The following is a 12,932-nucleotide window of genomic DNA, read 5'->3' as shown; positions in this document are numbered from 1 at the left end:
AGACTCTTCCAGAGACTTTCTGTGAAGCTCATACCTCAGCCTGGCCCCCACAGCCCCCAGCTGTGAAGCCCAGTCTGGCTCAGGCCTTTGACTGGCACTCTTCCCGCAGAAAGACTGCTGTGGTGTGAATGTTTGTGACCCCCATAAATTCATATGTCGAAATCCAAACCCCAGTGTGATGGCTTTAGGAAGTGGGGTTTTGGGGAGGTGCTCCACCTCATGAATGAGAATCGTGTCCTTACCCAAGAGATCCCAGAGGACTCTCTTGCCCCTCCCGCCATGTGAAGACCCTGCCAGAGGTTAGCAGCTTGGTACTTGGAAGAGGGAGGGTTCCAGCCAGAACCCGCTCATGCTGGCGCCCCGATCTCAGACTTCCAGAACTGTGAGAACTATGCTTCTGCTGTTTATAAGCCTATAGATGTCTATGACATTTTGTCCTGGCAGCCCCAGTGGATGAACATATAGCCCCTGGGTGGGTGCGTGATTGCCGCTCATGTCTGGGAGGTCATGGTGTGTGTGGTCATGGCCTGGTCACCTGTCTTGCCCCCACTGGTGCCAAGGACAGTGCCTGGCACTTGTCAGTGCTGAGTAAATGGCCGACCCCGCCCCCTCCCGAAGTGCAAAATGAAATCCTCAGGCATCCACTGTGGTAAGGTCTTTCTGTGCTGGTCTCTCCTTTCTTGTCATAGTGTCTTGGCTTGTCTCTTCCTCATCCTTCATTTCTGTCTCTCCGACTCTGTGAGCTTTCACGGGGGTCTGGCCCCTGGCTCTGTCCTCCTGGCTCTCTGTCGGTTCCTTCACCTGGAGCACGGGGGCTCCGGAGCCAGCAGGACCCCGTTCACATCCGGCCCCAGTGGTGCTGTTTGTAGGCACATGCCCTTGAGCAGGTTTCTTAACCCCTCTGAGCGTCGCCTGGAACACACGAACCAGCTGTGGCAAGCAGGAACCGCGATCCCGCCCTTGGTGTCGTGCCAGACGCTGGGTGAGTGTCTGCACCTGTGGTTGTGGGACGTGTTATTGTTTTAGAACTGTAACTGGGTCATGTCCCTTTATTGCCTCCAAAGCATGATGGCTGGCGGTGGTGTCCAGAGTAGGGCCCTCGAGTCCTCCCTGACTGGCCTCCTCCCTGTGCCTTCCTGTCCTTGCCTGGCATGCTGTGTGCCCTCACATCTCTGAGGCTCTGTCCCCTGCCCCACCCGGAGTCCCCTTTCCTGCCTGGGCCTGACTCCTTTTGGAGGCCTGCTGCGGACACCTTCCACCGAAGACTCTCCCGGCCCCTCGGTAGGAATGCCTGCTTCTTCCTCTCTGCTGTCCTGATCCGATTTTGCTTTCTTCTGCTTCATGTTCCAGACAGTGTCTCCTCCTCTGAGCTGTCAGTGTCTTAAGCCAGAGTCTAAATTGAATTCCTTGAGTGGATTTATTATGTGCTTCGCACATCCTAGTGACTCAGCGTGTGGGTTCAATGGGCAGCAAGTGCTTCAGAGTTGTGACCTTTGGAGGGTCCGTGTACCACTGGGGTGCATTCTGTCCTTGTCCCCTGTGCTGGAGCAGATGAGGAGGGAGGACAAGTGGAACCTGTTGCTAATCCAGCCCAGTGCTCCTTCCTCCTTGCCGACTTGGAATGTGGCCTCAGAATCCTCCTCAGGAAAGCTCCCCCCTCTTGTCATAGTCCATCCTTCCGAGGTGATAGGTGACAACCAGCTCTCCCTGTCCCGTGCTATGGAAACATCATGTCATCCTCTCAACAATGATTGCTTTGTTTATTGATTCACTATAAAGAGCATGTTTAAATAAAAAAGAAGTTAGCTCCTTTAAGAAATCTTAGTAGGCAAGATGAAAGGTTTAAAAATTTTGTTGGGAGGTACTGGGTGGGTTGAAGTGTGTGTCTTAATCAAGCATGATGTGTGCCCACAGCCTTGGAAGGAGAAAGTGAGGGACGCGGTGGTCAGATTCACACCCCCTGACAGAAAAAGGAGCGGGCATGAGAAGATGTGCTGGGTAGAAACCTATATCCCACTTGAGGGAGCAGACAGGACAGCCGTAGTCAAGCTGGGGGGAGAAAGACAGACATTTCCATGCAAACCAGAGCAGAAAGTTTGGAATGGGAGTTCCCAGGAAGAGACGGGAATGTTATGAAGCATGCTTGTTTCCATTGTCTCACTGACAAAAGCCAACAAGTAACAAAGGGCTTTTCATACTTCTTTGAAATCCCAGCGCACCACTTGAAGCAAGTGGAGGAAGTTTCTGGAAACCACTGACAAGCTTCCAACACCTTAGGAAAAGCAGTTTGAGGAGGGGAGCTCTTTCACCTAACCTGGGTGATGATCAGGTGGGAGGATGTTGTGGTCTCCACTTGACAGGTGGGGGACTTGAGGCTGGGGAGGGGGCTAAGGTCACATAACTTGTAATTGGAGAAGCCAGAATTTGAACCCCATCTGGTTCTGAAGGCTGTGGTCTTTTCCCTACACGGGTGCATGGGGCCACATCTAAATGCTTTATGTCATCCTGCTCTCCACTGGCAGCAAAGTCCATTAGAGATTGGTGAGTGGATGAAGCTCACATTTTGTTGAGATGATGTTTGTGAGGGCGAGAGGTCTGTGTCTAGCTTCATTTCTATGTGTGTGGATGCCCAGCTGTTCCAGCACCATCTGTTGGAAAGACTTTCTTTGTTCCATTTTATTGTATTTGCTCCTTTGTCAAAGGTCAGTGAACTGTATTTATGGGGGACTATTTCTGGGCTCCTCATTCTGTTCCATTGATCTTTTTGTCTCTTCTTTCACCAAACTACACTGTCTTGATTACTGCAGTTTTATAGTAAGTCTTGAAGTTGGGTAGGGTCATTCCTCCAAATTCTCCTTCAATCTCGTGTTGGCTATTCTGGGTCTTTTGCCTCTCCGTATAAACTTTAGGATCAGTGTGTTGATATCCACAAAATAACTTGTTGGGATTTTGATTGGGATTGATTTGAATCAATAGATCAAATTGGGAAGAACTGACATCTTGACAATATTGAGTCGTCTTATCCATGAACATAGACTGTCTCATTATTTAGTTCTTTGATTTTGTTTTTCTGTGTTTTATAATTTTCCTTGTAGAGCTTGTACATATATTGTTAGATTTATACCTAAGTATTTCATTTTTGGAGGTGCTGATATAAATGGTATTGTGTTTTTTATTTTCAAATTCTACTTGTTCATGGCTGGTATGTGGGAAAGCAGTTGGCTTTTGTGTATTAGCTTTGTATTCTGAAACCTTGTTGTCATCAATGTTTGCAGCCCTGTCTTTCCATTGTTTAGGCCTCATTCCAGCTATCCCTGCTGTTGAGATGCCCTGAGAGCGGCCTTGAACTTGTAGGGCTCTGTGCCTCTGCTCACAGGTTACCCTGCCTGTAGCGCCCTTGCCTGTTGTCTCTGCCTGTTGAAGCCTTACCCATCGATCCAGAACCCGAGCAGTCTGAAATCCCTGGGGATGCCTTCCCAACACACCTCCATAGAATTGCCTCTCTCTTCTGGGTCCCGATGACACATTGGCTCCCATCTCGAGTTCAGCACCTTTCATGCCCCGGCCTATACTGGGGCAGCTTGATTATCGCTCACTCTCTTCCTCTGCAGCCTGCCAACCCCCAGGGGCAAGGATGGGGACTTACTCATCAGCCGCTGGGGGCCTAGGACAGACAGCACTGTTCATGCATGCAGGGACTGAATTCAGGTAGTTGAATACAGTTGACCATGCTGGGCTTCAATGAAGCCAGGCCGCTGGGATTTAGACTTAGGGACCTCACTGTCTTAACTTGTTTGGGAAATCTTGGAGTGTCCCAGAATAGAATCCATTACTGACATTTCTCTGAGGTCCACATCACCTGTCACTTGGGGGGGCAGAGAAATTAAATTCATGCAGCGAGACTGGCTTTTAACTCACAACGCCCTGTTGATTGTTGTCACCCCTGGACAGCCTTCTACAAGCGTCCGGTCTCTGCTCAGGCCCTACATGGGAAACAGCCTAGAGGAGACGGATCAGTTTTTTTTCTTTTAAGACCACAGATGTGTGCCTTCCACTTTCTAACTCTTGGAACTTGTTGGCTTCAGGGTCTCAAGTGATGCCCTGAGGCTGATTCTGCAGTGCCCAGGATCTGTCCCTTGTCCTTGCTGAGCTGGATACAGTCTCTCTCCCAGGCCTCTGCCACCATTCTCTCCTACTGTTTCCTCTTGACTAGGAATTATGCTTCTCTGATCAAAAGCTGCTCATTTCCAGAAGGTTGATTCTGTTTTTTTTTTTTTAAGAGTTGGTTTGGAGGACAATTTATTTTAGGCCTGTTAAGTTTGATTGGACTTCCCCTTCATTGTTATGTATCCTTAGCAGCTTCAGATTCATTTTGAAAAAAACAGTTCAATCTAATTTGTGACAACTTGTGTGACTAATTAATGCTCTGCAGTACACCGTGAAACTTGCAAGGCGCCACACAAATGCCAAATCATAACACGTGTCCTGTTTGAAACTGTCTTAGCAAATTGAACATCTGTATTACAGTAATACACCATACTAGTAAATGGAACATCTTTTATTGATTCACCTTGTTAAGCAGGAAAATAATCCTTATGGCTTTATAAACCTGTAAGTTCTAGTAGGTGCCATTTTGAACATGAATTTAATTGAATAAATGAAGGCAGGTGTCAAACATTTAATTGTCCCTTCTCTCTCAGCCAGCTCGATCAATTTTGGAACTATTGTTGATGATGTAATTCACCAATGATATGAAACTGACATAGTGGATTAGACGCTATTGGTCTTTGGGGAGGTGGGGCTGGCTGGGCAGAGTTAATGCTTAATAACTGACTAATGTCATTGTAACCTGGTCCTTACAGAATTTTCTACTAAAGTTCCTCAAAGAGCAGACAGAAATAGGGAAGAAGGTGGTAGCAGGCTTAACCTGATTGGCCCACAAAATTGGTTTTAAAGTCTTGAGCCTTATATAAATGTCCAAATGACTGTTGTTTTCTGTTCCATCTTATTTTCCTACACATCTTCAGCTAAAAAGATTTGACTGGGAAGGTCATCTTTTTATTGTATGGCTTCTGGACCCCTCAGCCTCAGATGCCTGGCTTGAGAAGCTGGTATAAAAATGGCATTTTTTAATAAAAGGGGTAGAAAAAAAAGATACCAGAGGAGAAATTGTGGTACGTCCAGACAATGGAGTATTATTCAGTGCTAAAAAAGATTTTCGAGATCTCTAGCCAGAAAAAGACAGGGAGGAAACTTAAAGGCATATTACTAAGTGAAAGAAGCCAATCTGAAAAGGACTACAAACCGTATGAGTCCAATTAAATGACATTCTGGAAAAGGCAAAAGTATAGAGACTTAAAAAAAAAAATTAGTGGTTCCCAGGGGTGGAGTGGGGGATGAGAGCAAGGGGTTAATATAATAGATGGAGACCAGAGAATTTTTAGGGCAGTGAAAATACTCTGTATGATACCATAATGATAGATGCATGTCATTACACATTTGTCCAAACCCATAGAATGTAGAACAAGAGTGGACTCTAATGTAGATCATGGGCTTTGGGTGACTCTGGTGTGTCTGTGTTGGTTCATCAGTTGTAATAAATGTTTCTACTCTGGTGCAGATGTTGATGGTGGGGATGCTATATGTATGTGCGGGCAGAGGGCACATGGGAAGTCTCTGTACCTTCCTGTCAGTTTTGCTGTGAACCTAAAACTGCTGTAAAAAATGATCTTAATTAAAAAAAAAAAAATACCAGAAAACAACTGAAGTAACTTTGGTGTTTAAGTGGAATCCCTATGATTAGATTTGCCTTTGGAGTGGCCACTTGGTAGGGATGGATCAGTGGGGGAGACTGAGGCAGGGAACCAGGTGAGGTATTATCACGGTCTTCTGTGCATGGTGGCCTGGACCCTGCTGGCATCTGGGGTTGGGGAGGAGGGGATGGAGCCCATCACGAGGTGGCAGGTGGAACTGATTGATTTGGTGGCAGGGGCATGGGTGGGGCGGGGGGAGGGGGGGAGAGCTGACATTGATCAGTTGTCACCGAGCATGTTTGACACACGGGGCTCTGTGGTGGGTGTTTCACACCCAGTCGTCACTGGAACTTGTCAGCCACCTTGGGTGATCAGTTTGGGCAACTCTGATGAGGAGCCTGGGGCTTAGTGAGGTTGAGGTTGTTCCAAGGTCACCCCTACAATAGCAGGACCCTTGTCCAAACATGGAATGGGCAGAATCCACAGGCCTCAGGGACTGTCTAGATTGGGGTGGGGCAGGAGTAGGGGGGAGGAGAGATGTCTCTCTTCCTTCTCCTGCAGATCCAGCCCCAGAGCCTCCTTATTCAAAGGCACCCCCACCACCCTTGCATGATTCACCCCATTTCCTACCAGCTGACTCAGTTCTGGCCTCTGCGAGAGAGCACTGCACTTGGAGTCCATGGCTCAGGGGTGGACCCACCTCAGGCCCCCCTCGCTGGCTGCCTTCAGGCTACTTTACCTCTCAGAGTGTCAGTGTCCTCCTCAGAAAAATGCAGGTGGCAGTATCACTGTGGGAAGGGAAAAAAAAATCACGGAAAAGAAGCCAGTACCAGGCCCAGTGCTGAGGGCGATAAGAATATTCTGTGCTCAAGGGGCGCCTGGGTGGCTCCGTCGGTTAAGCATCTGCCTTCAGCTCATCTTGTGATCTCAGTGTCCTGGGATCGAGCCCCACGTCAGGCTCCTGGCACAGTGGGGAGTCTGCTTCTCTCTCTCCCTCTGCTCCTCCCCCTGCTCATGCTCTCTCTCTCTCAAATAAATAAAATCTTAAAAAAAAAAGATTCTGTGCTCAATGCCTTTCAATAATGTTAGATTTGACTCCATGGGGAGTTCTGAGTTGTGGCACATAACTGGACTTTGGACAAAAAAGATGTAATTCTTTTCCATCGATTTGGCGTGTAGGGCTTTTTGCCCAATAACATCGGGACACACACCTCCTGTTTTGGAGGTGGCAACAGGCCATCTGTGAAGACCTCTGTGAAGACCTTCGGGTGAGAGTGGTCACTCCGTCCTGGTCAGTGCTCTTGGAGAACTTAGCTCTAGAAACATCACCTGCTTTACCCACACGTACTTGTCTGTTCACCTTAACAGTGGCTGCAGGCTGTTGAAACCGCCCCTCTGGTGGCCGGCTGGCTGCGCGCATATCATCATTTTCTCTTGGCTTTCTCTTTAGTGGTGGCTGTTTACATAAAGGAGTCCTGGTGGCCCACCGAAGACGTCCTACGAACCTCTGATCCTGCTAGAGAAGGTCTGATGAAGGTGAGGTGGTGTAGACTGACATAGTGCAAAACAGGTTTTAAAGTCACTGTGCTTATTATCATGTTAATAATTGAAAGCAGTCTGCCTTGGTGGATTAATCTTCTAGGGCTGCTGAAACAAAGTTTCACAGACCAGGGGGCACTGAAACAGCAGAAATGTGTTGTCTCATAGGCCCTGAGACTATAAGCCTGAAACCTGGGTTCCTTCTGAGGGCCATGAGGGAGAATCTGTTTCAGGCATCTGTCCTGGCTGCTGGGGGCCTCAGGTGTTCCTTGGCCTGGAGATGACCTTCTCCCCATGCCTTCACATCATCTTCCCTCAGTGAGGGTCTCTCTCTGTTCAGATCCCCCCTTTCTATATGGACACCAATCATCTTGGATTAGGGCCCACCCTAATGACCTCATCTTCACTTGATCATCTGCAGAGACTCTATGTCTAAATAAGTCACATTCCCAAGTACTGGGCGTTAGGGCTTGCAACAACTTTCTGGGGGATGAGATTCAATCTAGAACGCCCTGCCAGTAAGGAAAATAGTAATAAAAGGCTGTATGCAACAGGCATCAGGCTATTGGCAGATGTCTCTTACCTTCCTGAGTGGCCTCTCATGTCTTCGTTTTAAAACTTAAATTCCCATCGTCTCTCTAGTGTGTAGGAAAATTCTGCCTATTGCATCTAAGTAATGTTTTTTGGTACTTACTCGGAGTCAGACATTGTGTTAGGTACTCGCCTATGTCCTCAGACTCTTTATAGGGATTATCTGATTTTAGAATCCTCAAGATATTTGTTTTGCAGATGAAGAAATTGAGGCTGAGCCACACAGCTAGAGAGTGATTGAACTGGACACAAACTCCAGTCTCGTTGATGTCAGCCCTGGAGGTCTTTAATGGGCTGTGGCTTTATGGAGCCATTGTAAAGCCAAAACCTAGGATGGCAGGGGTGAGGGCAGGTGCCACAGCAGCACCTCGGAGTCCCTGTGGTGTCCGCTCAACTGCAGTTTGGCTGGGTCACCGGCTGACGAGAAAGGTAGTAACTAGTGAAGAATTTAGACTATTTGCCTCACGTCTGTCCATTTTCATTTGATTGGCATATTTATCTTAATTCCATAGGTGCTTCTTGGCAGTCTTGAAATGGTGGATCTGTTCACAGTTGTTTGGAATTCCACTTGATCTCCCTCATTGGGACCTACAAATACTGAATGAAGTATCAGTATTCTTTTGGGTTTGGTTTAGAGAACAAATTGATAATCTGGGTTTTTTCCTTCTCTTGAACAATTTAAAAAAACAAAAACAAAAACAAATTCAGTTTTTTTCCCTTTAAACAACAACGTCATTGAGATATAATTCACATACCATAAATTTCACCCTTTCAAAGTATACCTTTCAGTGATTTTCAGTATTTGCACAGAGTTGTGCATCAGTCATCACTATTGAATTCTAGAATGTTTTCATCACCGCCAAAAGAAACCCCTTACCCGTCAGCGGTCACCCCTCATTTCCCTCTTGCCCCAGCCCCTGGCAAGGAACCTACTTTCTGTCTCTGTGGATTTGTCTATCCTGGACATTTCACATCCCTAGAATTGTATAATATGTAGCCTTTTCTGTCTGGCATCTCTCACTGAGCATAATGTCTTCAAGGTTCATCCACATTGTAGTGTGCGTTAGAGCCTCTTTCCTTTTTATGGCTGGATCATATCCCACTGCATGGCTACAGCATGTATGTTTATCCGTGTATCTGTTGATGGACACATGAGTTGTTTCTACCTTTTGGCCATTAGGAACGATGCCACTATGAACATTTGTGCATAAATTTTTGTGAGCTTATATATTTTCAATTCTCTTGGGTATATACCCAGGAGCGGAATTGCTGGTCATATGGTAATTCTCTATATAACTTGTTGAGGAACCACCGAACTGTTTTCCACAGCAGGTGCACCGTTTAACAGTCCCACTGGTAACATCTGATGGCTTCCATCTCTCCATGTCCTCCCTGACACTTGTTATTGTCTGTTTTTTTAATGCTCTCCATCCTACTGGGTGGGAAGTGGTATCTTATTGTGGTCTTGAGCTGCATTTCTCTGATGGCTAAGGGTGTTAAACATTTTTTCATGTACTTATTGGCCATTCGTATATCCCCTTTGGAAAAATATTTATTAAAATCCTTGGCCCACTTTTTAATTGGGTTATTTGACATCTCACTGTTGAGTTGTAAACATTTTCCATATATTCTGGATGCAAGTCCTTATTGCATGTATTGCAATATTTGATTTGCAAATATTGTTTTCCCATCTGTGGGTTGTCTTTTTCATGCCTGTTTCCCCTCCCCAGCTTTATTGAGATATATCTGACATAAACATTGTGTAAATTTGAGGCGTAGAAGGTATTGATCTGAAATACTTACATATTGCAAAATGATGGCCACCATGGTGTTGGCTAATACCCACATCATATTACATAATTACCATTTTTTTTTTTGTGATGAGAACATTTAAGATCTACTCTCTTAGCGACTTTAATATAATACAGTATTATTAGCTATAATTACCCTGCTGTATATTAGATTCCCAGAACTTATTCATCTTATAATTGGAAGTTTGTACCTTTTGACCGACATCTCTCTTCTCCCACCCCCAGCCTCTGGTAATCACCATTCTATTCTCTGTTCTGATGAGTTGGGTTTTGTAAGATTTCACATGCATGTGAGATCATGCAGTACTTGTCTTTGCCTGACTTATTTCACTTAGTATAATGCCCTCTAGTTACATCCATATTGTTGCAAACAGCAGGGTATTTTCAGGTCTGGTTTTTTTTTTTTTTTAAGATTTTATTTATTTATTTGACAGAGAGACATGGTGAGAGAAGGAACATAAGCAGGGGGAGTGGGAGAGGGACAAGCAGGCTCCCCGCTGAGCAGGGAGCCTGATGCGGGGCTCGATCCCAGGACCCTGGGATCATGACCTGAGCCGAAGGCAGACGCTTAACGACTGAGCCACCCAGGTGCCCTCAGGTCTGGTTTTAATTGACTCAGTAGATACTGTTTTTAAAAGTGTCCCCTCCTCCCACCCCCAGCAAATTTAACAGTGGTTTGAGATTCAGCCAATGAGTGTGGGGTACCCACTGGGATGGCCTGGCGTACTCATTTGTCTTGCTGTTCCGGCCCCTTCCCACAGGTGGGCCAGAGGTATTTAGTGGTTGGGGGTTCTGAATGCCAGGAGTCTGACTTGCTCTTTAAATAAATTTTTTTTTCCCCCAGAACAAGAGTGGTCACTTCTTCCGTGTGTCCATTACTCCGTGTTTAGATGAGGGAAACCCCAGATTTTCTGAAAATGTGGCCTATGTTATGGACAGAAAGAAACTTGGATGCCACTTGCACTTGATGAACCGTGTTGTAAAGATCGATCTGCCCCATCTAGGGAGGTAGTTTCCCTCTCCATTTGTAGAATATGGGGTCTTGACTTTTTTTTTCCTCTTAATTATATTTTGTTTCTTAGCCAGCTATTCTTCATAAATTACCAAAAAAAAAAAAAAAAAGGCTTAATGTTCTTTCTGTTAACATAATTAGTGGTCCTAATTGAGGGATTAGAACTGGATCTTGGTTTTGTGTTTCCAGAAACGTTTCTAAGTCAGAATCACACACATTTCTCCCCCTGCCCCGTAATGAAATTGGATAAATTAAGTGCATTTTCTTTCCTCCTTTTTCTCCTGCCAGTTTTTGATTGGATATTTCCTTTCTGCCAGATGCAATCTGCTTTTCTCTTCTGGCTTTCCTCTGAACTTTTTGGTTTTATAAGTTGAAAAATATAACCTCCCATACCACCCCACTCAGGTTTTGTGACCAGCTAGTGATTCTTCACGTCTGAACTGGATTTGGCTGCTACTGTCTGAGATACAAAATTGGGGTGGCTTCTCAGAGCTGAGCGGGTGTGGTTTTCACAAAGTTTTTCCTCATTTAAGATTTGGCTCCAGATGAAGGTGAACTGTTTTACATTCTGGACCAATTAATAAATTTATTGGCACCAAACACTTTGTGCCATTTGCGAGAGGGCAGCAAGCTGCCTTATTTTTTATTAGAGCATTTGAAAACAAGTGTTTTGTTTGTTTTTTGTTTGTTTGTTTTACCCACCCTTCCCCAAAGACAAGTGTTTTAAGGACGACTCAGGCAATCTTCTCCCCTGACCAGTGGAAGAAACTGAGGCTCAGAGAGTTGGCATTGCTAAAGATCTTTCAGCAAATCCACAGGCCAAGAAGCCACAGTCACACGTGATGATGATGATGATGATGATGATGATGATGATAAAACTTTAAGGATTTGGTATTCAATATAAAACTAAGTGTAGATATTTATATTAAACTTCCCATTTCCAAAGCCTTGGTTGTAATGGATGAAGATGCAGAAGGCAACCATGGGCTGGGCTGTCGCAGGTACACCAGCCTGGGACTCAGAAGCCCTGGCCTGTTGTTTTGAGGCTGCCTGCATCTGACAGAGCCCTCATCCAGCTGTCATGTAAGTCCTCTTTGGAATGAGGCAGGGAAATCAATAAATGTAATCACTTACCCTCCTTGAGTTTCAATTTCCTTACTTACAAATCAGGATCTCCCCAGCGGGTAAGAGACTCGAATGCTAGCTTGTGGGTGGAAGTCACAGCCATTTAATGGCATTGCTGATCTCGTGGTGATGCATAGGATGGGTGACAAATGCCCACACAAGCAGGCTGTCACATAGAAGTCTTGTCAGAGTTACAATCTAATAAAACAATACTGTCACTTGATCAACAGTTGACTGGGTTCATCTGAAGAATCACATTGAGTGCTGGCTTGTGGTTGTCTGGAGGAATGCATTTAGAAGGACTCTGTGACCATGTCCAGGCTCAGCCACATAGAGTAGGATTGATTAGTTATGTCTGCTGTGGGTGCCGGAGCTGGAGGCCTCTGTTTATGCCACATATTTGCCACCTGTGGGCTATACAAATGCAGAAAATTTTAACAGGCGGGACCATGAAGTCATTTTGACTTGTTAATGCTAAAGCTCTGTGTGGGCCTGACCTTGACCACATAGTTTCCTCACCTGTCATGACATTGTGGGAGGCAAGAAGTGGTTTCATTTCATAGCCTTAGAACAAGATGGCCCTTGACTCCCGGTAATTCTCTGGGATTGGAACTGTAGTGTGTGCTCCAAATCTACCACATCACAAACCATTGAAAATCATCTGCTTCTGATGTAGCCATTGATCCCCCCAGTTCGTTTTTTTTTTTTTTTTTTTGATGCCCCCAATTCTTTACCATCCTTCTGAGGGCCGGAATTCTGGGACTGTTTTTAAAAATGGCGGATTGGATTTATTTCTAGACACATCCAGGGGATCTGCTGAAATGGCTTGCGTGCCCCCCCCCGGAGGTAACTTCTTGTTTTGTTGACCTGCAATGGATTGTTCTCTGTCTACTTACATTCCATATAGGTGGCCTGGGAGGGAACCCAGGAGACCCCTCTGGGCACTGCCCCTCACTCCTGGAGGCTGATGGGTGCGAAAGGTCAGGGTTGTGAAAACCCCCGTGAGAAACTATGATTCACATTTTGGCTCTTGAGCACGAAAGGAATCGTGTGATGGTGGCGCACACACCTGGCCCCGACGTGTGGGTTGGTTCCAAGTGC

The 12,932-nt window shown here is 45.8% G+C and overlaps 1 protein-coding gene across 4 annotated transcripts in view; it reads left to right on the top strand.

Annotated features, from left to right (window-relative positions):
- FAM169B (Protein) overlaps positions 1–12,932 on the top strand; it is a 272,894-nt gene that overhangs the window by 35,378 nt on the left and 224,584 nt on the right. For all 4 annotated transcript variants that reach the window (XR_013450305.1, XM_078078940.1, XM_078078939.1 and 1 more), the window contains exon 4: positions 7,204–7,289. Coding sequence is in view for 3 of the 4 variants with exons in the window: in XM_078078940.1 (XP_077935066.1) it covers positions 7,204–7,289 (86 nt within the window). In the remaining variant the exon portion in view is untranslated. The remainder of the gene's footprint in view (positions 1–7,203; positions 7,290–12,932) is intronic.

Source organism: Halichoerus grypus, chromosome 8 (assembly GCF_964656455.1).
Source record: "Halichoerus grypus chromosome 8, mHalGry1.hap1.1, whole genome shotgun sequence".
Lineage (NCBI taxonomy): Eukaryota > Metazoa > Chordata > Mammalia > Carnivora > Phocidae > Halichoerus > Halichoerus grypus.
Note: the sequence above shows the minus strand (reverse complement) of the source record. Positions and strands in the feature narration are given on the sequence as shown.